Here is a 23206-nt window from a genome sequence, read left to right as displayed (position 1 = left end):
CCCCTCTCGACTCTCGATAATCGCTGGCAAAAGGGAAGGAGGAGGATTCCGCTCCAGGGATTAGGCAGGGACCGGCCCTGCGACACGCTTTGCGCCTTTCGGTCTCGGGATAACGGTGGCTGTTGACAAGCATTTCATCCATGCAGTGAGAACCGGCACCGCGACCTCGTTACCTCGCCTTTGTTCTCGCCGCGCCTTTCCCACGACTCTAGTGTTACGAAAATACCACTTGCTTAACTGCTCACCTAATGACTTATCGGTATTGAGAAGGGGTTTTATTCTTCTTTTCTGGTTTCGACCTCCCTTGCACAGACACTAGCTCCTATCCTTCCAATCCTCAACTCCTTGAATGAAATCGCAAAGCAACCATGTCGCCATCCACCGCTCACATATCGAGCCAACTGCGGCAGTTGATTTATTACCACCTCGATAACAATTTGGTCCGTAACGCGCTTTTCCTCGCCGGCCGCTTGCACGCCTACGAGCCTCGCGCATCGGAAGCATCATACCTGCTCGCCTTGTGCCACCTCCAAAACGGCCAGGTAAAAGCAGCATACGACTATAGCAAGAACTTTGGATCACGCGGCACGCATCTTGGTTGCGCATATGTATTCGCGCAAGCTTGTCTGGACCTGGGGAAATACCTTGACGGCATCACGGCGCTGGAACGGAGTAAAAGCCTTTGGGCTTCCAGAAACCATTGGAGTGAGTCTGCTTGAGTTTTCCGGCCGCGTGATGTGACGACAGTCGCGAAACCCCTTTCTTGTCTTGTAATGCGGCTGGTGCTGACCTCTGTTTCCTTGTTTACTTCTAGACAAGCACAGCGAGACGCGCAGACAACATCTCCCGGATGCGGCAGCAGTGTTATGCTTATTGGGTAAGCTGTGGCATGCCCACAATCAGCACAATAAGGCGGTAGAATGCTATGTTGAGTCGCTCAAGTTGAATCCGTTCATGTGGGACGCGTTTCTGGGTCTCTGCGAGACTGGTGAGTTGCTTGTATCCAACACCGATGGCGGAATCTTTGCTGATCGATGACTTTGAAGGTGTTAATATCCGAGTTCCGAACATCTTCAAGATGAACCCCGAGTTCCATGCTCTAGTATCATCTTCCTCGCAAGAGGACCTGGACATCCCCTCCGAGAAGACGACACACAATGGTGGCCCGTTGCAACCGCAGGCTAAAGCGAATTCAAGCATGGATCCATTCACGTCGCTGACATCTCGAAGCGACACGACGGCCTCGCACGGCAGTTCGGCTCTATGGGAAAAGCTGAATGGGAGCACGGTCAGCGTGGCTTCAACAGGGACAGGCACGGCCCCGGCAGTTCGGGAAGGTACTGAGACACCCGGGGGTCAAAGCAGCGAATCAGATGAGATTCGTGGTCTCAACCGGACAGGTAGCGGCGAAGGTACGTGGGAGCCGCCCTTAGCACCTGCTCGGAAGAACAGGACGATTCAAGCCATCGGAGTCGACCATGCCATGGATTCGCCGCCCAAGATAAAACCAACGGGGATCAGACCACGAACGAGGACCCGCGTCGAGACGGAAGAGCAAAACACGTTACATCCGGAGAAAGACGCCATCAATGGTTCTCGGGTTGGAGATCGCAAACGAACTGTCTCAGGCCAAGTGGCTCATCCTTCAGCGCTACCGCCTTCTGAGCCAGGGGCGCCGCAACGGCGGAGCGTTCGACTCTTCAACCAGATCAAACCGACCACTAGCAAGTTGTCCAATACCGCACTCGGAGCCAAGGATGGCAGGGAGCTCAAAAAGGTCAAGGCCACTAGTAGTACGAAGAGCCGCACTGCCACAGGCGCGAGTCTGAATCGTGTTGTGAGCGGCTCCCGGAAACAGTTGAACGAGATTCATGATGGTGAAACCAGGGAACATCGACCCGGCATTTCGGTGCCTAATGGGGTACACCATCCTCCCGCCAAGGGGACGTTGCTGGAGCGGTCAAAGGCGATGGAGGCACTGAACTGGCTGCTCGAGCTCTTTTCGAAGCTGGCCTCTGGCTATTTCGCCCTTTGCCGATACAAGTGTCCCGAAGCTATTCAAATCTACACAGCCCTCTCCCAAGGCCAGCGGGAGACCCCTTGGGTTCTTTCGCAGATCGGGAGGGCATATTACGAGCAAGCCATGTATTCCGAAGCGGAGAAGTACTTCATCCGGGTCAAGACCATGGCTCCTTCAAGATTAGAGGATATGGAGATCTATTCGACGGTCTTGTGGCACCTCAAGAGCGACGTGGAACTGGCATATCTGGCCCATGAGCTGATGGAGATTGATCGCCTCTCCCCGCAGGCCTGGTGTGCTGTGGGCAACTCCTTCTCCCATCAACGGGACCACGATCAAGCTTTGAAGTGCTTCAAGCGTGCGACGCAATTGGATCCTCATTTTGCCTACGGGTTCACTCTACAGGGACACGAATACGTGGCGAATGAGGAATACGACAAAGCCCTAAACGCGTACCGACATGGGATTAGCGCCGACAGTCGGCATTACAATGCCTGGTACGGATTGGGCACGGTCTACGATAAGATGGGCAAGCTTGAATTTGCCGAACAACACTTCCGCAGCGCGGCCACGATCAACCCGACCAACGCCGTACTTATATGCTGTATTGGTCTGGTCCTGGAGAAAATGAACAATCCCAAGGCGGCTCTCATTCAGTACGGTCGTGCTTGTTCTCTCGCCCCCCACTCGGTACTTGCTCGCTTCCGCAAGGCTCGCGTGCTGATGAAGCTCCAGGAGCTTAAATTAGCGCTCGCCGAGTTGAAGATTCTCAAAGACATGGCTCCCGACGAAGCCAATGTCCACTATCTTCTTGGCAAACTCTACAAGATGTTACACGAAAAAGCCAATGCAATCAAACATTTCACCACTGCCTTGAATTTGGATCCCAAGGTAAGTTACCCTTTGGCTCATGTTGGTCCGAAGCAATGCAATGCTAATCTCGTACACTAGGCGGCACAGTATATCAAGGACGCTATGGAATCCTTGGATGACGACGATGAAGACGACGAGGATATTGCATGATTGTATTATCCCCCCCGCGGTTTCCTGAATGATCCTTCCGATACTCTCATTTCCATTATTGTACCTTGTTAGTCATGTCCTTCAGCCTGCGGTTGTTTTTCCGAACCCAGCTTGTGGCGTGGGATCATCATTGGGCGAGGATCGGCGTTTGTGTTTTTTTTTTTTCCTGGATCAGATTCGTGCAAGCATCAGCATTATAAGGGCGTTTGCCGGTGGGTTGGTTAGAGGGCATCTTCCTGCATTGGGCTCTCGACGGGTGTTGAGGCTCCTGGATATTGTATCTTAGCGTAAGGGGAGGATGGATGGATGGAGGGATGGAGGGATGGAGGCTGGGTTGACTGCGAAACCAGAGATAAGGACGCCAGAACGACAGGGTCCATGCACATAATGGAGTGATATTCTTATGGTGCATTATGCAGTCTATTTTTACTAGCATAGCAATGAGAATCAGTGCTGAACATGTGGGAATCTAAACGGAGGGTGGAGTACACGGAGTTTACTACGTAGTATAGTTCGTGGTTAAATTGAGCCTCGGCTTCTCCAGGCGGGGAAAAAAGCAGGGTGAAGGCGGTGAGAGGCGGCGGAGGAAATGGCCTCAAAGTCAAAAAACCCGGTCGGGATGAATTGAATCGATGAATCGATTGTTGAATCGTTCGCCTCCCCTGGTCAATTCCCCACATTGGCACTGCATTTGGTCCCTGTTCCTGGATTGACTCAATTCTTCATCTTTCTAAACTCATTTGCATTGTCGTCTCTGGCATCTGTCACCCATTGCCTCCACTGATACTGCTACCCTCCCTCCTCGGGTGATGTTGTAGTTCTCTCTCTCTCTCCGAAACCACTCGCCTGACCTCATCATCCAACCACCCCAGCAGTTCCTTCCCCCCCCAGCGGTTTGTTTCGGTTCGTTGAATCTCCCACACCCCCCCCATTCCTCTCTTTCTAGGAGTGAGAAAGATGTGTGTGCCTCTATCTCTTTTTTTCCTCTGCAGGCTCTTATCTTTCCCTCTCTCACTTATACGCCCTAGGACCTTTATCTGACTGAAATCTTCCTAATGCAGACCCATAGTCTTAATTCCGACCAGCCCTTTTCCTTGCCGCGTCTCGTCATGTCCTTCTTCTCCTACGTTGCCTCGGGCATCAGCTCGTTCGTCGTTGTCACGCTCTCCTTATTCGCTCTCGGCCAGAAAGTTCCCCGCGCCGCTTTCGTTGCTCGCTGCCTGGCAGCCTACGGCTCGCTCCTCCTGTGCGCCACCTATGGCGTAGTGGCCTCGATTGTCTTGCGCCTGGCCGGCTACGGTCGGGTTTCGCAATGGGCTACGGCGCGCAGCTTCAAATGGGTGATGCGGTATACGACCGGTGTACAGTTCGATATTGTGGAGGGTGTCGAGCACCTGTCGACTCGCCCGGCGGTGTTCATCTCCAACCACCAGTCCGAGCTGGACGTGCTCATGCTGGGCGCCATCTTCCCTCCCTACTGCAGCGTCACGGCCAAGAAGTCGCTCAAATATGTGCCCTTCCTCGGCTGGTTCATGGCCCTGTCCCGGACGGTCTTCATTGACCGTGCCAACCGCGAAACGGCCGTCAAGGCGTTCGACAGCGCCGCCGCGGAGATGCGTCAGCACCGCCAGAGCGTCTTCATCTTCCCCGAGGGCACCCGAAGCTACTCCGACAACCCGGAGTTGCTGCCGTTCAAGAAGGGCGCTTTCCACCTGGCTGTCAAGGCTGGCGTGCCCATTGTTCCCGTCGTCACGGAGAACTACTCCCACGTCCTGTCTCCCCGCAGTATGCGATTCAATGCGGGGACCATCAAGATCAAGGGTGCGTTTGCTGGGTTCCGTGTCTCTCTCTTGACGATGGATCGGTGACTAACATAAGTATAGTTCTGCCGCCGATCAGCACCGAGGGTCTCACCGCCGCCGACGTCGACAGTCTCACCAAGTCTACGCAAGCGTCGATGCTCAAGACTCTCCTCGAACTGTCGGAGAAGGACAAGACGGAGATTGGCTCTGCTGTCGCCAATGGCACCTCCACTGCCGTCGAGATCTAGATCTCTTGTCATGACGATATCATGATCGACTCATTCACGACCGAGAAGCGCCCTGCATTCGAACATTTGTAAATTGTGCTGATATCCTATGTCCCGCGCCTTCTCCATCATTATTCATCCTTTTTACGATTCCACGTCCTAAACCGATCATACCATGCAGCCACTCGCCGTACTTAATCCGACGCCTTGAGATCGGGTGATTCCTACGGCTAGAGATTTTCTCTGGCCTGACACCCCGTGTACTCTAGCCATCTCCCGCGTCGATAATACCTTGTTCTTTCTCGAAGCCAGCCTGCTTTCTTTCATCGGAGCAATGCCGCAATCGCTTTTCTGGTTCGGCCTTGCAGGAGCCAACTTTGGGAGGAAAGGGGGCAGAAGACTGGAGGATTGGCTGGCGGAGACAGAGACGAGGATACTGCTCGCCCAAGGGGGGTAGAAGATCCCTAGATACCGAGTGGTATTCAAGAAGCTTTGTATTCATAGACTGAGACCATTTTCCTTCTAGAGTGTATATACAATCACTATTGCTACTTGGGATTCGAGGTGTCTGGTTCTGAGATTGTGCTGTGACCATTGCGCACAGCTTTGCTCAGGGGTGGCTGAAAGAAGCCAGCCTTCACTCCACTCAGCTACCACCATAAGGTCAAAATCGTGGACATCCGCAACTACTCCAAACACCGACATCTCCCCTCAGCACACGGCCTGACATCCCGTTCGATATCAATCTCCCGCAACGCCTCCCAGGTATCTTGCTGCCCAGCTTCCGCACCATGACTGCGCGCCCCAATCCCCGGCCCCCTCGCCGCGGTAGCAATCAAATAATCCTTCTCAAACGCCACAATCTCCACACGCACATCTGCCGCCGGCTTCTTGTGTAATGTCGTCCGCACCCCGGTATACGGCTCCCCCACTTTGGTTTCCGGACGTACCGGCTCCGGCGCGACGACGGCCCCAAACTCCAACTCCCGTAGCCAGGGCGCCAGTAGCGCCTCGCCCGTCATCTTGATGTAGGCCTCCTTCAGGGCCCAGTACGCGTAGAAGACGCGGTAGCTGTACTCGATGCTCTCGCTTAGGGTGTCCTGGGCTGTGTTGGTGTGGTGGGCTGTGCCATTTGACTGCGGAGGGCGGAGCGTCTTGATCAGCCGGATCTCCTCGGGCGAGAACACCTCGGTGAAGATGTCGACGTAGCTGGTGAAGGTGTCGCGGGGGTCGGTATTGTCTTTGCTTTTACCGGTGGAAAGGGAAGGCTGCCGCTCGTTCGTGCAGGTGATGTCGATCCCGACCTGCGGGACCTCGCCGTCGCCGTCGCCCTCGCCCTCGCCGTCGGCGGGTTCCGGGCAGGTGGTCCCCGCCAACGCGACGAGGGAGGCCTGGTGGCTGACGTTGAATTCGATGGTCGGGATCTTGCGGGAGGTGGTGAGGAGGGCGGCGCTGGGGATGAAGCACGGGCGGCGGTGCGGGGCCGGCGTGCGCGAGAGCGTGATCCGGTCCCAGGGGATGCGGCAGCTGCGGTGGATGAAGAGGTACTTGAGGAGGTTGGAGGCTAGCGACATGTGCTTGTCTTTGAGGTGGTGGAAGCGGCGGATGGAGGTTTGGTCTTCCGGTTGCAGGGTGGTGATTAGCGGGAGGTTGGGGGTGGTTGGGTTGGCGGCTGTGTTCGTTGCGGTTAGTGGGCGGGTGTCGATGTACCATCTTGTTAGGGTTCGGGGGTTCGGGTTTGATTGGGAGGTTGTGCTTGGGTTGGTCATTGTGAATTCTGGGGTGGTGGTTGGGGGTGGAGGGTTGGAGGTTGCGTGTGGTGGTGGTTGTATAGATAGGCTGAGGCTGTCGGAGCGGGGTGGATGACTGGAGTAAACAGAGTTGCGATGGAGTTGGTCTAACGGATTGTCCCGCGCGCGAAGGAGCCGCTAAGGTGCTGGATGTCTTCGGAAAAGGGCCTGAGTGCTGATTTCTATTCAGAGCTTGCCAGGGTTAAGAAACCTGGATAATACGAAAAAAGGATCGTGTCAGCTCAGCTCAATTCATGGAGATGGATTCAATCCTCACCTGCCCGATTGGGTATATCTTCCTGCGGGGAGAGTCACGTGGTGATAAGCTCGGTCCGAAGGATGATCCGATTCCAACGGGCGGAAGACATGGGGTTTCCCGCGGCGATCGGTCGATTGATTGACTCAAAGTGGCGCTCGACTTTCTACATACTACCACTTCTACAACACTATCCAACAATGAGCAACATCACCGTCGGTGTCCTTGCTTTGCAAGGCGCTTTCTACGAACATGTGCAATTGCTGAAGCAGGCCGCGACCACTGCCTCGGCCAACGACAATGTTTCCAAGGCACAATGGGAGTTCATCGAAGTCCGCACCCCGCAGGAATTGGCCCGGTGCGATGCGCTCGTTCTGCCCGGAGGCGAAAGCACCACAATGTCCCTCGTCGCGGCACGGTCCAATCTCCTGGAGCCTCTGAGGGACTTCGTCAAGTACGTTACTAGACCTGATTCATTTTGGCCCTCGACTAACATTTGCCTCTCTTTCTCCATGGTAGAGTCCACCGCAAGCCAACTTGGGGAACCTGCGCCGGCCTGATCCTACTCGCTGAGTCGGCGAACCGAACGAAGAAAGGCGGCCAGGAATTGATCGGAGGTCTGGATGTGCGCGTGAACAGAAACCACTTCGGCCGGCAAACAGAAAGCTTCCAGGCGCCACTGGATTTGCCCTTCTTGGGGCCTGACGAGCCCGCTTTCCCAGCCGTCTTTATTCGCGCCCCGGTTGTGGAGAAGCTTCTCCCACACCACGAGGGTATCCAGCTGGGTGAGGCCAAGCTAGATGACACCGTCGTGGCACCTTCTCGACACGCGGAGAGCGAGGCAGCCCTGGCCGCCATGGAGGACCATGTGCAGGTGCTGGCCACTCTACCTGGAACAGCCGCCAAGATAGCCTGCGAGTCTGACCCAGAGAAGGAGACGGGTGACATCATCGCTGTCAAGCAAGGCAATGTCTTCGGGACCAGTTTCCACCCCGAGTTGACGGCGGATGCCAGAATCCACCTGTGGTGGTTGCGCCAGGTCGAAGAGTCGGTCCGGAAGAGAAACGAAAAGCACTGAGAGGATGCTTTGCATGAATGAAAATGCCATTGAGCATCGTTCTTGCCGCCGCATGGGGTATTGGGTACGAAAACTTCTTTGGACATGCCTTTCTTTACACCAAGCGATAGCGATAGAAAATAGATTGTACATAAACGCCGTATTTGCGCCAACCGGATGGAACCACTGTTGCTTTCTACCTACCTTTGCCGTAATCTTCTTCCTCGCGTCGTCGTTGGTCGTCTGCGTATGCCCGACCATAGCCACCGCGACCGGGGTCGTACTCTTCGCGGTATTCATCGCGAACCTGACCACCGGACTTTCCGCGACTGCCCAGATGTCAGTGCCATGCAAGAGCTTTTGATGGTTGAACCCATGATCATACCCGTATTGTCGGCCCTCCTCGAAACCGGGATCCAAATCCGTGCGGATGATTCTCTCATCGAGCTTGGTGCCTCCAATATACTTCAAGCAGTCCAAAGCATCCTGGTGCGTGTAGTATTCAACGAAACAGAATCCGCAAGGAGTCTTGGTGAACCGATCGAGCCCCATGACAAGACGTTTGATTTCTCCGCACCTAAAACTTGGTCAATGTCTGGTACGTGGTGGGCTGGGAGAGTGCGAAGCTGACTTTGCGAAAAGCTCATGGATCTGTTCTTCAGTGGTGTAGAAGGAACTGTGGCAGTCAGCACTAATTAATGGCTGGTTTGTGGAGGTGTAGTCCGGCTTTGAAGCACGTACAGGTTGCCGACATAAAGGGTCGTGGCATTCTTCAGATTGTCGGTGGGTTCTTCCTGCTTCTCGGGTTCGTCGTGACTGTACTTGCGTCTCTTGTTCTATACAAACAAATTGCGAAGGGGTTAATGACCGTGTCGTGTCCATTGCATTGAACTGTTAATGGTTAGGGTGAAGCTATACCTTTCCCACATAGTAGGCACTGGGACGGTCCAGTCTCTCCACGGTGTGGTGCGATAACGTGCTCATTGTGTCGGAATGCGCCCACTGGAATACCCAAGAGAGTCCTGGTTGCAGTAAGAGAGAGTGTGAGAGTGTGAGATAAAATAGCACGTGGATGAGGGAAAAGGAAGACGGAGAAGGGGAAGTTTGGGGACGAGAAGCCGAGCTTCAACTGATGGAATGGGAAACTCTTGGCGCGCGTCTGCGGTGGATTTTTGCCCGGCCGCTGCTGGAGCTCAGTTAAACTTACCTTACTTTGTTGCTGCTCCTCCCGCCCTACGCTATTGTCCCGCAACTTGGAATCTTCCCCTTCCCCATCTTTTTGTCACTTCCTCTCTCTCTTCTCTCACGATCACTTCTCCTGACGGCATGGGTCTATAATTTACATCTTAATTGTGTGATCGAAATTTTTCAGACCATGCCCAAAGTCATCAGCTACACTCCGCCCTGGCTCTCGCGCCCTTCGCCAGGTGCTTCGATTTTCTCAAGCGCAGGGACCAAACACCCCGAAAACCTTCAACCAGCTCAAGATCAGCAGTATGCGGGGCCCAAGCGCATTCAAGCCAAGAGAGGGAATGAACTTTTCACCGTGGTGAACAACCAGATCCGCTGGTCCGATCTCACTAGGGTCAAGGACGAATGGCAGCATCAAAGACGCCTGAAGAATGGAAGTTCGGAAACACGACCTGAGCATGAGAAGAGTGTGCATTACAAGGTAATACGGCCTGACGAGTGCAAAGTGGGCGATAGCTGATAGCGCGCAGGTCTTGTTAACCCCGGTTCACGAAAATATCCGTCAACTTGTTCCGTCTCCCAACGGCGCTTTCTTAGCTATCGTAGCCGACCACACCGTGTTCATCGCTGTCCTTCCAGACCCGTCGCATTTGGCTGGCACCGACACCCTTCCAATCCGCGTCAAGACCTACCAGCTCGGACCGACCACGCATGTTATACCCGAGTCTCCTGTTGTTTCCGCACTATGGCATCCATTGGGGGTTCACAGCAACCTGGCGGGCTGTCTGGTAACAGTCACCGTAGATGCTGCCGTCCGGGTGTGGGAGATCGACCGCAACAATCATTGGTCTTTTGATCGACCGACGCTGGCGGTGGACCTGCGGAAGTTGATTGATGGAACGTCAAGCGACGAGGATTTCGCGCCCTCGGGGTTCGGAAGAAACAAGGGTTTCTCGGCGGACTACATCGATATGGAAGTAGCCTCTGCTGCCTTTGGTGGCACCGGCGTTGCCAAGGAAGATGCCTGGGCTCCCATGACCCTTTGGGTTGCGATGCGGCCAGGCGATCTGTACGCTTTGTGTCCTTTGCTCCCCACCAAGTGGAGAGCGCCTTTGACGACTGTCCCGGCACTCACTACAGCTATCCTTCCAAAGCTCGCGAGCTTGCAAGAAGACCCGGCGGAGTTTGAAGATGAACTTGCGGCTTGCCGTCAACAGTATGACTGGCTCACCGAGATTGACACCCAGGAGCCGCTGCTCACTGATGTCGAGTCCGACTACGAAGTCCGTACACGCCCTGCAACCCCCAGCGCTATCCCGAGACTGCAGGGTCCCTTCCGTCTGGACACCGGTGATGAGATTGACGACCTTGACCTATGCGATATCCTTGTAGTCGCTGCCAGGGCTGACATCGACGCTCTCATGACGGGTGAGGAGGTTGACCTGGCGCTGGAAGACGACGGGGAGGACAAATTGTCGGCTACCGTGATTTGCTTGTCGAGTGGAAGTGGCAGAATCTATATCTGCCTGGAGCTTGATGGCATTGAAGGGCAGTGGCTCCCCAAGAGCCGGCAAAATGTTTTCCGCACGCCAGTATCCGATCCATGCGACCTACTCTTGGTGGAATCGTTGGATACCGTGAAGGCACAGGCGGACCACTGGCCGACATTCACTAAGGATGTCTATTCCCGCTACAACTTCTTTGTCACCACGGCGACCAATGTGACTTTCTTTTCCCTTGGTTCCTGGGTGCAGAGATTGGAAGCCGAACTGCAGTCGGAAGACACCAGTGGAAGTGCGTTCCGCCTGCAAGTTCTGTGTGAAGGCACCGCGTCTCTGCGAGAGCAGCTCATTGAAGTGGATGATAACGTTGGGGAGGACAAGGACCATTCTGCCCACCTGCCAGCCTCTTTGGTATACTACGACTACGACCTGGGGTACCTACTTCTAACGTCCCGCGGCTCTGTTCCTTATGCCGCGATCCTGGACGCGCCGGAGGTCTCCTTACCTTCGATTGGCGAGTTGCAGATCTTCGACTCGCAAGAAGGACCTCGATCGCCTGTACTCCCGCCTCGCCGCCCTCCCTACCAAGTGCCACCCATCTTCTATTCGGAATCACCCCTGGGTTCCTTTGTGGAGAAACATGTTCCGCATCGCCAGCGCCAAGCCCTCAAGGAGCAAGTTCGCTTGTCGCCTGCGACCCTTGATCTAGTTGCTGCCGCCCATCGGATTCTGTCCGCGCATACGAACGCGCTGGAGAGAGCTGCTTCGGATCTGTTCCGCCGATGTGAACGTCTGCAGGGGGAGATGCGTGACCAACTGAAGCAATTGGCTGATGTTGCGGATAGGGTGCGGGGTGTTTCCAGTGAGCTTGGTGAGGACGGCAAGCGGATTGAAGGATCGCGGACCGGAGAGGCCCTTGATAAGAGACTTCAGGCCGCGAAGGACAGACAGACCGAGCTTGTGCAGAGATACGAGGCTCTTCGGAGTAAGCTCATGAAATCTGGCGGCAGACCTTTGAGCGACAAAGAGAAGGCATGGTTCCAGGAGGTGAAGAGACTCAGTGATTCATTCGGCGAAGCGACGGAGGACTCGCAACCGGGCCAGGAAAGTCGTCAAGCCATCGCTCAACGCCTCGAAACGGTAAGTGCTTCCTCCACATATCGGGTCTACCCCGAGCTAATTAAATCCTTTTGCAGGCCAAGGAACTTGCACGCGATATGCTTGCCGAAGCGAAGTCGGTTGCTGCTAGGCTTCCCGCTGTCGACGCCAGCAGCCCGGCTTCAGCGCAACCGACGATCCCATACCGACTTCAACGGACGAAGGTTGGGGAAGCGATGAGAATGGTGGAACGAGAGTGAGTTTCTAATTAGGGTATCAAGACATGACATACTGATACAGTTACAGATCTGCGATCATCGACTCGATCACGTCCCGGTTGGAACGACTCAACACCACTATCTGATTGCGGTTGCTTAGATGAAAACTTGGAGACTTAATCGTTGCTCTATACCTACTTCTTGATACTCGAGGATTTTCGAATTCACAAAAAGACATTCAATTTGTTTATTATATTATGAAACGAGGGCATTTCGCACCCCGCACAAATGTAGCAGAACCCAGACCTACCCTGACCCAAAGTTGCCGAGCTGAGTGCGTCGACTTCACCTACACTGGCACAAGACGCGCTACTCCGACCTCAACGGCCCGAGCAACGAACATCCCACCCTGTTATTATTACCTCTAGTCAACATTGACATCCTCAAACCCATCCGCCGAAGGCGGCGGCGGCGGGCCATTCCCACTGCCGTCATGCGGCCCACCTCGCCGCCGACAACCCCTCGACTTCACCCAGTCCGCATAGTCATACATGATCAGCCGGTTCCGCTCCCACACCCCGGAGGCGTAGGGCATGGTGCCCGGCCCCGTCCTGTTCAGGTTCTCGTACCCGTCCCCGTCGACATCGCCATCGCCATCGCCATCGGCGTCGGACTCCGACACCGCCCCGTCCGAGTAGACCTCCACCGGCTCCTCCTCGAGTCGCGCGCACTTGGTGCACGGCTCGTCGATGCTGCCGGTGTGTTCTACGACTACCCCGGGACATTTTTCGGTGGTGGAGTCGGAGTCGGCGGTGGTTTCGGCGTTAGTGGCTTCGGTGCACCGGTGCATGGTCTCGTCGAGGACGCAGCCGCATCTGTAGGTGCGGATTGTGGAGGTGCACATTTTGCCTCTTTTGGGTAGGGGATTTGGGGGGCTCTTGTTGGGTCTGTGCGTTTGGTGGTTAGTGGGGAGAAGGGGGGTGAGGATGAGGGGAGGTGTGGTGTGACTATTGGATGAATGGGTAAGTGGGTGAGTTGAGGTTCTGTTGGTGTGTTGTGGTGGTTGGGGTGAGGTTGGTTTTATATTGTTTATGAAGGGATGAGGGTTTGGGTGGTAGGGGGGAAAGACAATGGGTTTTGTTTTGGGGTCTTTGTTGGAGGTTCCATTGCCATTTTGAGGGGAGTTTGTAGGGTGGTGTCCTTTATTCGGAGGGTTGTGAATGGGTTGGGGTTTGGGGTTGGTGATAGGGGTGAGACTATGAGGTTGTCGAGAATCTCCGGTTGTTTTTGGACAGGTAGTTAGGGTTGGTGGTTCACGTGAGGAGTTTTTGGGGTCGGGGGTGGGGGGGTTGGAGATGGTGGTGGTGATTTGAACTAGATTTGTACATGTAGGTAGGAGAGGATGGTAGGATTAAGTATTATTATGGGATTTTAGAGTATTTGGTTATTGTTTGAGGTTGAAGTTGGTGGATGGTGGAAGGTGTTGGGTTGGGTTGTGTCCGGCCATTGTATGTTCCCGTGCTCTTTCCATGCTCTTTCTTTCCCCTGATGAACTCGACCACTATTACTTCTTTCTGTTCGATCTTCTTAGATAACCTTGAACATCCCAGTCAGTTCGGATACCTCTTCTCACTTCTCACCTCTTTCCCTCTCCTTGTTCTCAATGATCTCAGCCCACCAGCCCTGAACCCCCTTAACGCCCACAATTCAAATCGTACCCCCCAAACCCCCCCTCCTCCCAAACCACCTCCTCCTCCCCCTCCTCCACCGCCCCCCTCACAGCCTCATACACCTCCCCAACAACGACCTCAAACGCCGGCATCCGCAGCAACGGAATCCGCCTCTCCCACCGCATCATATCCCGCAGAAACACCGTCCCCCACCACCACTCCAGCTGCCGGCAGTCGAGCTCCCGCATCTCGCGCGCCTTCTCAGTGTCCTTGTTCCCGTTCCTGCCACATTCCCCCTGCCCAGCTTCCCCCGCTTCATTACTACCTGTACCGCCACCGCTCCTGAGAAGCACAATCGACCGCTCCACCGCCGCCACCGCCTCCCGATACCGCCGATAGTACGTCGTCAGGTACATGTCCAGCTGCGCCGTGTACCGCGCCGCGTACGCCGCGAACGCCGCCCGGTCGACGTGGAACCGCACCGCGGACCGCGGGATCTTGGCCGACGGCGCCAGCGTCGGGCTGCCTGGGATGTAGTCGCGGCGCCAGTTGAAGAGGCGGTCGATGGATTGGGTGTGCGTTATTAGGGTGGCGGGGTTGGGCTTGGGTGGGGGTGCTGTTGCTGTTGCTGTTGCTGCTGCTGTAGCTGTATCTGGTGATGGGGCTGGTTCGGCTGCTGGTGTTGTGGGGTTGATGGATGGATCGGTGCTGGAGCTGGGAAAGGCACCAGGGCACAGGGCTTTGTAGCGAGCGGCGAAGCAGGTTTCCACGTGGCGTTGGACGCATAGGCTGTTGTAGGCGAGTAGGTAGCAGCGGTCGATGAGTTTGCGGGTGGTCGGCGGCAGGATGGTCAACACCCAGGGCGGGGGCTGCAGGGCCCGGTGGTCCCAGTTTATGCAGCCGGGCGGTGGGTTCAGCGTGCGGGTGGAGAGGTAGGACATTTCTCTCTGGTGATTGTGTTGTTTGCTTCTGGGGGTGATGTTTGGGGTGATGTTGACGGTTGGTTGGTTTCTGGATGAGGTGAGTGAGGTGGGTTGAAATGGCTGGGTGGAGATGGTTTATGGTGAGGGTGAGGATAGATGGAGGAGGATGGAGACAGGGAGGTGGAGAGGAAGAGAGAGGTCAGTCTCTGGAAATGTGTTCAGCTTCATGGCCCATTCGGTTCAAGTGAATTATTCACAAGTGTGGTGTGTTACTGGAAGTGATGGGAGAGCAGAAACCCTTGCCACAGGCAGCACAAGCCCTATCCTTCTCAAACCGTACTTCCTCCATGGCCTCTATCAACGTCACCCGGACATTGTGTTACTGACTACTAGAATCAATACTTAATGCACTCGTCACTATGAATCTGAAGCGGCATCTGATGTTATAAGCGAGGTATATTTCCATCCAACTATAAGAGCTAAACCCCAAGCCTTTACTGGACACTAGAAACATCGTTAGTACACACCAACTACACATCAACACACGAAGCATACCGTTCGATCAGATGAACGCCGGACGCGGTCTCAACAATACCGCTGACCTGTCCCGGCTGTAGCGCGAAGGCTGCGTCCTCGAACTCCTTCTGCATCTCCCCGCGTCCAAAGAATCCCCTAGAAACACATTAGCCCTGCGTCACACATCTCAAGAGAGTTCACATACAGATCACCCCGCTTGCGGGCGCTGCTGCAGTCCGACTCGGACATGGCGATGTCGCCCAAGGTAGCTTCGCCCGATTGGATGCGCTGCTCATGGCCACGGAGGATCTCAATAGCCTCCTCTTTTGACCGAGTGATCTCGGCCTCCCGCCAGCTGCTGGGCCGTCGGCTATCCCGGTGCTTCACCAGAAGGTGGCTGCAACGGATCTTTCCCTCACCCTGGCCGATCCCGTTTCCTGCAGGCCCGCTGTGATAGTCGGCCATGTATAGCTTGAGCTTCTCGGTGTTCGTGTCGGCGGGGGGTTCCCATCGGGACTCCTTGGTGCTCGGGTTGAAGTAGTAAGGGAGGTTCTTGGAGTTGGAGTGGCGAACCTCCCACCCTGCTGGAAGACCGGTTTCTACCTGTAGTGGAAGATGGGATGTTAGCAGTAAGCTTGGGAAACAATGACTGCAGAGGGTATAGATGGGTTGAGAGGAATGTGGACAGTGTGTGAATACCATTATGAATGTAGTGAACGTTTGTGTGTTGTGTCTCTAAGAGAGGTTTATAATTCTCTATGAGGTCTGATGTGTTGACAAAAAGAGGCTGAGAAGAAAAGCGGGGATAACTGAGATGTGTATAGACTTTGTTTCTTTCTGCAGGTCCGACTGCCTGCGGGACAAACTGCGGGGGAAGACAGACACCGAGAGGGACCCCCCAGCAAATAGTGCAAATACTGCAAATACTGCAAACAGCACAAACCGTGCCACCGACCTCCTCCACATGGCTGGCCACCTCACGCTGTTGTTGCTCCCGCTCCACCTCTTTCTTCTGACTTCCATCTCCCACTCATCTCTTATCTTCCGATACCTTGGCCCTCATCCAGTCTATTCAGCCACTGCTTCATTCTTTCACTCACAGCGCTTTACTTGCACTTCCGTTAAGACCACAAGAACGTCTCACTCCTTCTATCTTCCTCCAAACCACTACCGTCACTCACCGTCTTATCCATACGTCGAAAATGTCTGCAAGCCCAGCCTCCTCCGCTGGCGGCGAAACCAAGAGCGCCGACCAGATTCACTTTCGCTTCTGTCGCGAATGGTAGGCGCATCTCCTTCCATCTACCCCCACTTGACTCAATGCTGATGAGAATGTCTAGCTCCAACTTGCTGTACCCCAAGGAAGACCGCGTCAACAACCGCTTGATGTTCACATGCCGAACCTGCCATGTCGGCGAGCCCGCCACCTCCTACTGCGTCTACCAAAACAAACTCAACACCCAAGTCGGCGACACTGCTGGTGTCACCACAGATGTGGGATCCGATCCTACGGTTTGTCTCCCGGGTTTCTGTGATCACTGCGGGGAAGAGATTACCTGCTTTGTCTGCGAGTCATCGTCGGAGGAGTCATGGTCGGAAGAGGACTATGATGACTTCATGATGAACTGAGACCGGACTTGGTTCCCGTTCAAACGGCCACCTTCACATAACCTTGGGATTCTGTGGCTAACCCACACCTTTTTCTTGATATTAGCTTCCCCGGTCCAACAAGCTCTGCCCGAGCTGCGGTGAAGCCGAAGCAGTCTTCTTCCAGTCGCAACAGCGATCTGCGGAAACCGGAATGGTGAGGCCTTCTGCCTGCAATCTCCCCATCTCGAACATGCTGCTGACATCTTGTTTGCCTTTTCTCAGAAACTGTACTATGTGTGCTGCGCATGCGGCAATGTCTTCATGTAATCTTGGAGTTTTGTGTCTATTTCTGACGACCTGATACCCGATGTTGGTCTCTTTTCTTGCTATTTGCTGTGGAGTTATGGCGATGCTTGGGGAACAAAAAAGCTGCGAAGATCTTAATAGAAAGAGATGCAAACCGTTTATTGGTACAAGCTATTCAAAGTGAAAAAGAACAATTCGCTTTCGGGAGGTATAATTTATACATGCATGGGCGCCAATGACAAAATCTTCGACCACTGTCTTCCTCGTAATTCCGTAGCCACGACGCCTGTAGGGTGTATTAGTCTTGAGCCGTGTTAAGTGTGGGACCGGACTGACCGTTCATTCTGGTTCCGATGGGCTCGCCAGCCTTGTTGATCAGGACACATGCGTTGTCATCGAAGCGGACGATCGAACCATCGGGGCGCTGCATTTCCTTCCTGGCGCGGACGACGACGGCGTGACGGATATCACCACGACGGACCTTGTTCGCGATACCGGAATTTCCTGTCGAGTCGGAGCCGAAGTTACGCTGCTTCTGAACGACCACAACGATGCGGTCGCCTAAGATCGGGGAGAGTACTTTGTTAGCGATGCCTTCAGGAAAGGTCGTAGGTCGTAGAGACATACCAACAGTGGCGGGGCGCTTCTTCTTCAAGACCTGGACACACTCGACCACGGCGGCGCCCGAGTTGTCGATGCAGTTCAGCATCGTCTGCTCACCCGCGTCAGCAACCCGATCTCGGGGTCAGAATTGCCCAGAGATTTTTGTTTAAATACCTTAAGTTGAATCATTGTGACTGTAATGCCCTGAACTGGGGGGGGGAACAGTAGTTCGATGGGGGTGGTCAATCGGGTTTGGGCTGGACTGCCCGAAAGATTTCCCAGCCGCAGCAGCAGCAAAGTCCCGGGCCGGCAGGTTTCGCCGATGACCGACCCCGGACTAGATTCACTAACTTAACATTAGTTAACTTACTGTACTGTAACTTACTGTGCCTGCACCACAGGCGCTTTGAAAGAAGGCGGCGGCGGCGGCGGCGGCTGAATGTTGACTGAAAGACTGACTAGACTAGACTAGACTAGACTAGTCACTTCAAGGTTAGCCATAGTCTTACTACTAGGTAGTCATACATACTAAGTAAGTAAATTATGGACATCCGCTCATCGCATGGGCAACCAGCGCCCGTAATCTGTGTGTTCCTCCCAATTCACTCCCTCACTCACTTTAGTAACTACTAACTCACTCACCATCACACATCTTTCCACTCCACCACCACAATCACAATCCACCCCCCCCGGCTCTTCTTACATGCGCGCTAACCTTCTGTCTAGCCCTGCTCGTTTCCTTTGTTCATCATGTCAATTCTCTTGGATTTCCTGTCCTTCACTCTCTAGTCTTCCCCCCCCTAAATTATTAACCTTCTCATCCAATTGGCGCTTCCCCGTACCGAATCCATTTACTGTGATTCTTCTCCGACTTTCCGCCGCTTCCCCTTGACGCATTGACGCACTCTTTCGGATTCCACCTTCGACGTCCCCTTCCTTGACTCGAGCACCAAATTTTTTTCCTCACATGGGATTTGCCCTCCCTCGCAGAACATTATGCCGTCTTCGAAGGCGAGATCGAGTCCTTCCGCTGAGCGTCGCGACCGTCTGACTTTGGCAAGGCTGGCAAGTTATGATGATGTCGCAACCGATGCGCTCGTTGACCGTGTACGTCCACTGACCGGGGATGGCTGCTCCTGCACTGCTTGTTGACTGTAGTACGTTCTTAGGCCCACTTCTGGACGAATACTCGAAAGAATCGGACAAAATACATTCCTTTACGGCGGGTCAAGGACGATGAGATCGCGAACATCCTGCTCCACGACGTGATCGTGAAGAAGGATGTCCCAACCGCCGAACGGAAATTTCTGGCCATGGACGGACTGAAGCGATTCATGGCGAAGCTGCCAAACGACCGCGAAAAGGAGTGGTTCACCCGACACTTACGCAAATATATCCAGATGTATCTGCCGGATTCGCCCTTCGAGGTCACCACGACGAATCGCTACCTGATCACCGAGCACGAGGCGGCCATCTGCGCCCGTAAGTTCATCAAGCAAGGTGAGGAGATCAAGTACCTCAGCGGCACCTTGGTGCCCATGACCCGGGAGGAGGAGCAGGACTTGGATCTGAAGAGGAAGGATTTTAGCATCGTGATGTCGAGCAGGAGGAAGACCCCATCGTTCTTCCTGGGCCCCGCGCGCTTCGCCAACCACGACTGTAATGCTAATGGTCGCTTGGTGACGAGGGGCATGGAGGGGATGCAGGTCGTCGCGATCCGGGACATTTATATTGGCGAGGAGATTACGGTCTCGTACGGCGAGGACTACTTTGGCATTGACAACTGCGAGTGCCTGTGCTTGACGTGTGAACGTGCCGTGCGGAATGGGTGGGCGCCTTCCGAGCCCAGCGACGAGCCTGCCTGTGCGGACACTGGCCTTCTCACCCCTCAGAAACGCAAATATGCCCCCGATACCGAATCCGAACCCTCGCCATCCTCCACCCCTCGCAAACGCACAAAATTCACCCGACAGAGTTCGAAGCTGCGATCGGAGCTGTTGCTTTCCGACGCCCCCGCATCCCCCGAGTCCGCGACTGGTCTGTCGTCTACGAACGCCGGTTCCTCAGCACCCAATACCAGGAGCCGGAAAGCTGAACTCAAAAGCGAGGCTCTCAGTGAGGTCTGCATCCAGAGTCCCAGCGCCACTGACTGCACGTCTCCTAGCTCGCTTGCCGGGGACGAATCTCACCACTCAGCGTCCACTGTCGCAACCTCCATTGGTGAATTTTCAGTCCAGATTAAAATCGAGGAGTCCACCGAGGCTTCGGTTCGAGATACGGTACTGATTGGCAAAGATGAGCTTGCCACCCCCGGTGCAAGTCAACCCGACGGAGAAAGGCATCTCGCGTCTCATGAACATGATGCCCTATCAGATTTATCCGGGTCCTTGGAGCTAGACGAGAAGCTTGGAACTGTGGTCGAGAAACTAAACAAGGCGCGGAAGCGAGGTGTCGTTCCCTCGGTCGAGGTCGAGTCACAGCGGGCTCGAGTCCCCGGAGACTATACCAAGACCCCTAGGTTGCTCGCACAGGTTTACGATCGGTGGGTAGACTGCCGCACTTGTACGGCCTGGTTCGTCCAGCAAGATTCCTACCTGACCAGACGTGAATGTCGTCGATGCGAACGGCATTCGATGCTATATGGCTTCCAGTGGCCCAAAACTGACAAGGAGGGTCCCAACGACGACGAAGAACGGGTCATGGACCATCGGGTCATCCATCGATTCCTTTCCCCTGAAGAAGAAGCCCGTGTCTCCCGCAAGGATCGCGGTGTCAGTTTTGGCGTGACTCCGACCCCGGAACTGTCGGAGCCACGCACGGAGACAGACGAGAGCGAGGCGTGCGATGAGCGTCGCAGCACGCGAGCCAGCAGGCAGCGGACCCGAGCAATGCGGATGACCTACTAACGATGGCGATGTTTGAATAATAATTGGTTTGGGCGATTTTTGGGCACGGCGTTTGAGAACAACTGGAGCCATTCCCAGTGGAACCCAGGCGTTGGATGATGACGAGCATGAGCGGTTTGACACCTTTGACGGCTTTTGGCGGCTATTATCTATGGACATATTCGATACTTTTGATTTATTCCCTTTCTTCTGGATTTCCTCCCTTTACTTTACCTCTGGACCGGAGGGGCTTCACTGTACAGTGCTGGTCGGCGTTCCGCTTCTGATCTTAGTTGTATGCTTACAAGGCCTATCGCAACACCCAGGCCATCTGGGATTGGAATCGATGATCTTTTCCTGCAATTCGCCGGATATTCCCCCGCAGCGTCTTCAAATCATGCGTGTCTGCCTTCTCCTCCTTGCTTCCCCGCCAAACTCCTGCAACTCCGCATTTTCGCCATGACTGCATCGTGAGGGAGAATTCAATCGCACCAATGGTAGACAAGAAGTGCCACGCTTCCCCGGTTTTTCATGACACCTGACGAAGGATTTCTTTAATTGTTCCTGCACCGCATATGCAGGTCAATACAACTTCGGTCTCTTTCTACCCGATTTACGGTCGCTCATCATGGCCAAGATGTACTTAAAAGCCTCCTCTTTCTCCGACTGCCGAGATGCCCGCTGTACGACCGTGTGACCAAAGCATGCCAACATGATTATGCGATCAATATCTCGCAGGGTCTTGTGCCTCCTAGCTCTGTTCGTGTCTGCGATCAACGCCTACGAGGCGCCTCTGGTGACTCTCGACTATGGAGTCTTCCAAGGCAGGTATGACGCGACTTATAACCTGTCCTATTTCCGGAAAATCCCCTTTGCAGCACCCCCAACGGGCGAAAATCGGTTTCGAGCTCCCCAACCCCCACTGAGCATTACAAATGGCACCTATGACAGTAATCAGGCCTTCGATATGTGCCCTCAGCGCACTGTCAATGGCTCGGAGGACTGTCTATACCTCGGACTCTACTCTCGGCCTTGGGAGGTCTCCTCTGCGAATCGGCCTGTGCTGGTGGTCTTCTACGGCGGCGCCTTCATCGAAGGTAGCGCATCCTTTACCCTGCCCCCGAGCGCCTATCCAACTCTCAACGTCAGCACCCTCAACGACTATATCGTGATCTATCCCAACTACCGCACCAATGCCTTTGGATTCCTCCCAGGCCAAGCGATCAAAGACTCGTCCACCTCCGACCTCAACCCGGGCCTGCTGGATCAACAGTATGTCCTCAAATGGGTCCAAAAGAACATCCACCACTTCGGCGGGAACCCGAACAACGTAACGATCTGGGGCCAGTCGGCCGGCGCGGGGTCCGTCGTCGCGCAGATCCTGGCGAACGGCCGCGGCAAGCAGCCTAAGCTCTTCAGCAAAGCCCTCGCCAGCTCGCCCTTCTGGCCCAAGACCTACGCCTATAACGCGCCCCAAGCCGAAGCCATCTACTCCCAGCTGGTGAATCTGACCGGCTGCGGCAATTCCACAGTGAAAGATTCTCTGCGCTGCCTCAAGGCCGTCGACGTGCAGACCATCCGCGACGCCAGCCTCGTCATCGACGCCAGCCACACCTACACCACCAGCTCCTACACCTGGGCGCCCGTCATCGACGGCGAATTCCTGATCGACACCCTCAGCGAGGCCACCGCGCGCGGCACCCTCCCCACGGACTTCATCTGGGGCATGTACAACTCCCACGAGGGCGAGAACTTCGTCCCAGCCGGCCTGGGCTCGACCACCACCACATCCACGGGCTTCAACTCCTCGCTCGCCAGCTTCCAGTCCTGGGTCTCCGGGTTTGTCCCCGGCCTAACCTCCCACGAGATCAGCCTCCTCGAATCCCAGTACTACCCGCCGGTAGGCAGCACCGAGACGGTCGACGACTACAACACTACCCTCGTCCGCGCCGGCCTGATCTACCGAGACTTGGTCCTCGCCTGCCCGGCCTACTGGGTCGCCTCCGCCGCAGGGACCAACGGGTACCTCGGGGAATATACCATTTCGCCCGCCAAGCACGGCAGTGACACCGAGTGGGTGAGTCTCCCTTTTTGTTGGTTCCCCCCCAAAACTACATCCCAGATCCCTAATTTGTTTGTTGGCGGTAGTGGAACCAAGTAAACGCCATCCAACAATCTGACCCCCTCATCTACGACGGCTACGCCGGCGCCTTCGCCAGCTTCTTCCAGACAGGAAACCCCGACGCGCACAAATTGACGAATGCGTCGCAACCCGGCGTCCCGCTGCTCCGTACTACGGGCCAGGAGTTTGTGGTGGAGGTGGACGGGTTCGAGAATGTGAGGTTGGTCGAGTTGCCGAGACGGTGTGCGTTTTGGAGGGCGGTCGCGGGGAGGGTTCCTGTTTAGCCTGCTTGGGTATGCGTATACAGTTCCTGCTTGGGAGGAGGGGGAAGGAAAGATGGTGTGCGGGCTTCGGTTTGTGTGGGGGTAAAGTGATGTGTGTTTCTTTGTGGTGGGGTGGGTTCGATA

The 23206-nt window shown here is 55.0% G+C and overlaps 13 protein-coding genes across 13 annotated transcripts; 7 read left to right on the top strand and 6 right to left on the bottom strand.

The window, feature by feature from the left end:
* Positions 1-255: 255 nt before the first annotated feature.
* Positions 256-3107, top strand: BO72DRAFT_176269 (anaphase promoting complex subunit bimA). Its single transcript, XM_040939430.1, has 4 exons — positions 256-705; positions 815-988; positions 1047-2911; positions 2972-3107. Exons 1-4 carry the CDS (start codon positions 369-371, stop codon positions 3041-3043), a joined length of 2448 nt encoding a protein of 815 aa, XP_040805681.1. The 5' UTR covers positions 256-368; the 3' UTR covers positions 3044-3107.
* Positions 3108-4152: 1045 nt separating this feature from the next.
* BO72DRAFT_465096 (1-acylglycerol-3-phosphate O-acyltransferase SLC1) lies at positions 4153-5093 on the top strand (the record flags this gene model as incomplete). The annotated part of the gene is made up of 2 exons (XM_040946680.1): positions 4153-4864; positions 4927-5093. The coding sequence occupies 2 exons, from the start codon at positions 4153-4155 to the stop codon at positions 5091-5093; spliced, it is 879 nt and encodes a 292-aa protein (XP_040805680.1).
* Positions 5094-5579: 486 nt separating this feature from the next.
* BO72DRAFT_444212 (4'-phosphopantetheinyl transferase family protein) lies at positions 5580-7099 on the bottom strand. Its single transcript, XM_040943754.1, has one exon. It carries the CDS (start codon positions 6839-6841, stop codon positions 5759-5761), a length of 1083 nt encoding a protein of 360 aa, XP_040805679.1. The 5' UTR covers positions 6842-7099; the 3' UTR covers positions 5580-5758.
* Positions 7100-7275: 176 nt separating this feature from the next.
* Positions 7276-8361, top strand: BO72DRAFT_444211 (pyridoxal 5'-phosphate synthase subunit PdxT). The gene is made up of 2 exons (XM_040943753.1): positions 7276-7572; positions 7638-8361. Exons 1-2 carry the CDS (start codon positions 7319-7321, stop codon positions 8194-8196), a joined length of 813 nt encoding a protein of 270 aa, XP_040805678.1. The 5' UTR covers positions 7276-7318; the 3' UTR covers positions 8197-8361.
* A 10-nt stretch (positions 8362-8371) lies between these two features.
* BO72DRAFT_368370 (nuclear cap-binding protein subunit CBC2) lies at positions 8372-9159 on the bottom strand (the record flags this gene model as incomplete). Its single annotated transcript, XM_040940882.1, has 5 exons — positions 8372-8504; positions 8561-8752; positions 8807-8851; positions 8917-9011; positions 9094-9159. 5 exons carry the CDS (start codon positions 9157-9159, stop codon positions 8372-8374), a joined length of 531 nt encoding a protein of 176 aa, XP_040805677.1.
* A 252-nt stretch (positions 9160-9411) lies between these two features.
* BO72DRAFT_444210 (uncharacterized protein) lies at positions 9412-12572 on the top strand. The gene is made up of 3 exons (XM_040943752.1): positions 9412-9847; positions 9897-12008; positions 12065-12572. The coding sequence occupies exons 1-3, from the start codon at positions 9551-9553 to the stop codon at positions 12224-12226; spliced, it is 2571 nt and encodes an 856-aa protein (XP_040805676.1). The 5' UTR covers positions 9412-9550; the 3' UTR covers positions 12227-12572.
* Positions 12470-13186, bottom strand: BO72DRAFT_176203 (uncharacterized protein). Its single transcript, XM_040939428.1, has one exon. It carries the CDS (start codon positions 13086-13088, stop codon positions 12609-12611), a length of 480 nt encoding a protein of 159 aa, XP_040805675.1. The 5' UTR covers positions 13089-13186; the 3' UTR covers positions 12470-12608.
* On the top strand, positions 13187-13571 carry BO72DRAFT_176204 (uncharacterized protein). The gene has a single exon (XM_040939429.1). The coding sequence runs from the start codon at positions 13284-13286 to the stop codon at positions 13485-13487; it is 204 nt and encodes a 67-aa protein (XP_040805674.1). The 5' UTR covers positions 13187-13283; the 3' UTR covers positions 13488-13571.
* Positions 13572-13877: 306 nt separating this feature from the next.
* BO72DRAFT_513830 (uncharacterized protein) lies at positions 13878-15110 on the bottom strand (the record flags this gene model as incomplete). Its single annotated transcript, XM_040949490.1, has 1 exon — positions 13878-15110. Exon 1 carries the CDS (start codon positions 14793-14795, stop codon positions 13878-13880), a length of 918 nt encoding a protein of 305 aa, XP_040805673.1. The 5' UTR covers positions 14796-15110.
* Positions 15111-15122: 12 nt separating this feature from the next.
* On the bottom strand, positions 15123-16242 carry pin1 (peptidylprolyl isomerase ESS1). The gene is made up of 4 exons (XM_040941994.1): positions 15993-16242; positions 15499-15896; positions 15333-15449; positions 15123-15281 (listed from the first exon to the last, which is right to left on the bottom strand). The coding sequence occupies exons 1-4, from the start codon at positions 15993-15995 to the stop codon at positions 15272-15274; spliced, it is 528 nt and encodes a 175-aa protein (XP_040805672.1). The 5' UTR covers positions 15996-16242; the 3' UTR covers positions 15123-15271.
* A 57-nt stretch (positions 16243-16299) lies between these two features.
* Positions 16300-17439, top strand: BO72DRAFT_444207 (DNA-directed RNA polymerase II core subunit RPB9). The gene is made up of 4 exons (XM_040943751.1): positions 16300-16575; positions 16634-16805; positions 17008-17097; positions 17166-17439. The coding sequence occupies exons 1-4, from the start codon at positions 16496-16498 to the stop codon at positions 17208-17210; spliced, it is 387 nt and encodes a 128-aa protein (XP_040805671.1). The 5' UTR covers positions 16300-16495; the 3' UTR covers positions 17211-17439.
* BO72DRAFT_420350 (mitochondrial 54S ribosomal protein uL14m) lies at positions 17223-18213 on the bottom strand. The gene is made up of 4 exons (XM_040942711.1): positions 17967-18213; positions 17817-17901; positions 17526-17750; positions 17223-17475 (listed from the first exon to the last, which is right to left on the bottom strand). The coding sequence occupies exons 1-4, from the start codon at positions 17979-17981 to the stop codon at positions 17405-17407; spliced, it is 396 nt and encodes a 131-aa protein (XP_040805670.1). The 5' UTR covers positions 17982-18213; the 3' UTR covers positions 17223-17404.
* Positions 18214-18378: 165 nt separating this feature from the next.
* Positions 18379-23174, top strand: BO72DRAFT_474401 (putative carboxylesterase). Its single transcript, XM_040947259.1, has 4 exons — positions 18379-18899; positions 18962-20595; positions 21416-22754; positions 22826-23174. The coding sequence occupies exons 1-4, from the start codon at positions 18789-18791 to the stop codon at positions 23081-23083; spliced, it is 3342 nt and encodes a 1113-aa protein (XP_040805669.1). The 5' UTR covers positions 18379-18788; the 3' UTR covers positions 23084-23174.
* Positions 23175-23206: the final 32 nt, after the last annotated feature.

Source organism: Aspergillus fijiensis, assembly GCF_003184825.1.
Source record: "Aspergillus fijiensis CBS 313.89 unplaced genomic scaffold BO72scaffold_4, whole genome shotgun sequence".
Lineage (NCBI taxonomy): Eukaryota > Fungi > Ascomycota > Eurotiomycetes > Eurotiales > Aspergillaceae > Aspergillus > Aspergillus fijiensis.
This window is presented reverse-complemented; position numbering and strand designations above follow the sequence as displayed.

Bases quoted from the DNA above. Each gene is read 5' to 3' on its own strand.
- BO72DRAFT_444212 (XM_040943754.1), bottom strand. From the start codon at position 6,841: ATGACCAACCCAAGCACAACCTCCCAATCAAACCCGAACCCCCGAACC.
- BO72DRAFT_444210 (XM_040943752.1), top strand. From the start codon at position 9,551: ATGCCCAAAGTCATCAGCTACACTCCGCCCTGGCTCTCGCGCCCTTCG. The intron at 9,848-9,896 runs GTAATACGGCCT...GATAGCGCGCAG, and splicing joins AGAAGAGTGTGCATTACAAG to GTCTTGTTAACCCCGGTTCA. The intron at 12,009-12,064 runs GTAAGTGCTTCC...ATCCTTTTGCAG, and splicing joins TCGCTCAACGCCTCGAAACG to GCCAAGGAACTTGCACGCGA.
- BO72DRAFT_444207 (XM_040943751.1), top strand. From the start codon at position 16,496: ATGTCTGCAAGCCCAGCCTCCTCCGCTGGCGGCGAAACCAAGAGCGCC. The intron at 16,576-16,633 runs GTAGGCGCATCT...GAGAATGTCTAG, and splicing joins TTTCGCTTCTGTCGCGAATG to CTCCAACTTGCTGTACCCCA. The intron at 17,098-17,165 runs GTGAGGCCTTCT...GCCTTTTCTCAG, and splicing joins GATCTGCGGAAACCGGAATG to AAACTGTACTATGTGTGCTG.
- pin1 (XM_040941994.1), bottom strand. The intron at 15,450-15,498 runs GTATGTGAACTC...ATGTGTTTCTAG, and splicing joins GCCCGCAAGCGGGGTGATCT to GGGATTCTTTGGACGCGGGG.
- BO72DRAFT_444211 (XM_040943753.1), top strand. From the start codon at position 7,319: ATGAGCAACATCACCGTCGGTGTCCTTGCTTTGCAAGGCGCTTTCTAC. The intron at 7,573-7,637 runs GTACGTTACTAG...TCTCCATGGTAG, and splicing joins CCTCTGAGGGACTTCGTCAA to AGTCCACCGCAAGCCAACTT.
- BO72DRAFT_176269 (XM_040939430.1), top strand. From the start codon at position 369: ATGTCGCCATCCACCGCTCACATATCGAGCCAACTGCGGCAGTTGATT. The intron at 989-1,046 runs GTGAGTTGCTTG...ATGACTTTGAAG, and splicing joins TCTGGGTCTCTGCGAGACTG to GTGTTAATATCCGAGTTCCG. The intron at 2,912-2,971 runs GTAAGTTACCCT...CTCGTACACTAG, and splicing joins CCTTGAATTTGGATCCCAAG to GCGGCACAGTATATCAAGGA.
- BO72DRAFT_176203 (XM_040939428.1), bottom strand. From the start codon at position 13,088: ATGTGCACCTCCACAATCCGCACCTACAGATGCGGCTGCGTCCTCGAC.
- BO72DRAFT_474401 (XM_040947259.1), top strand. From the start codon at position 18,789: ATGCCGTCTTCGAAGGCGAGATCGAGTCCTTCCGCTGAGCGTCGCGAC. The intron at 18,900-18,961 runs GTACGTCCACTG...GTACGTTCTTAG, and splicing joins CCGATGCGCTCGTTGACCGT to GCCCACTTCTGGACGAATAC. The intron at 20,596-21,415 runs GTCGGAGCCACG...AATATCTCGCAG, and splicing joins GTGACTCCGACCCCGGAACT to GGTCTTGTGCCTCCTAGCTC.
- BO72DRAFT_176204 (XM_040939429.1), top strand. From the start codon at position 13,284: ATGAGGGTTTGGGTGGTAGGGGGGAAAGACAATGGGTTTTGTTTTGGG.
- BO72DRAFT_420350 (XM_040942711.1), bottom strand. The intron at 17,751-17,816 runs GTATGTCTCTAC...CCCCGATCTTAG, and splicing joins GAAGCGCCCCGCCACTGTTG to GCGACCGCATCGTTGTGGTC. The intron at 17,476-17,525 runs GTCAGTCCGGTC...TACACCCTACAG, and splicing joins CATCGGAACCAGAATGAACG to GCGTCGTGGCTACGGAATTA.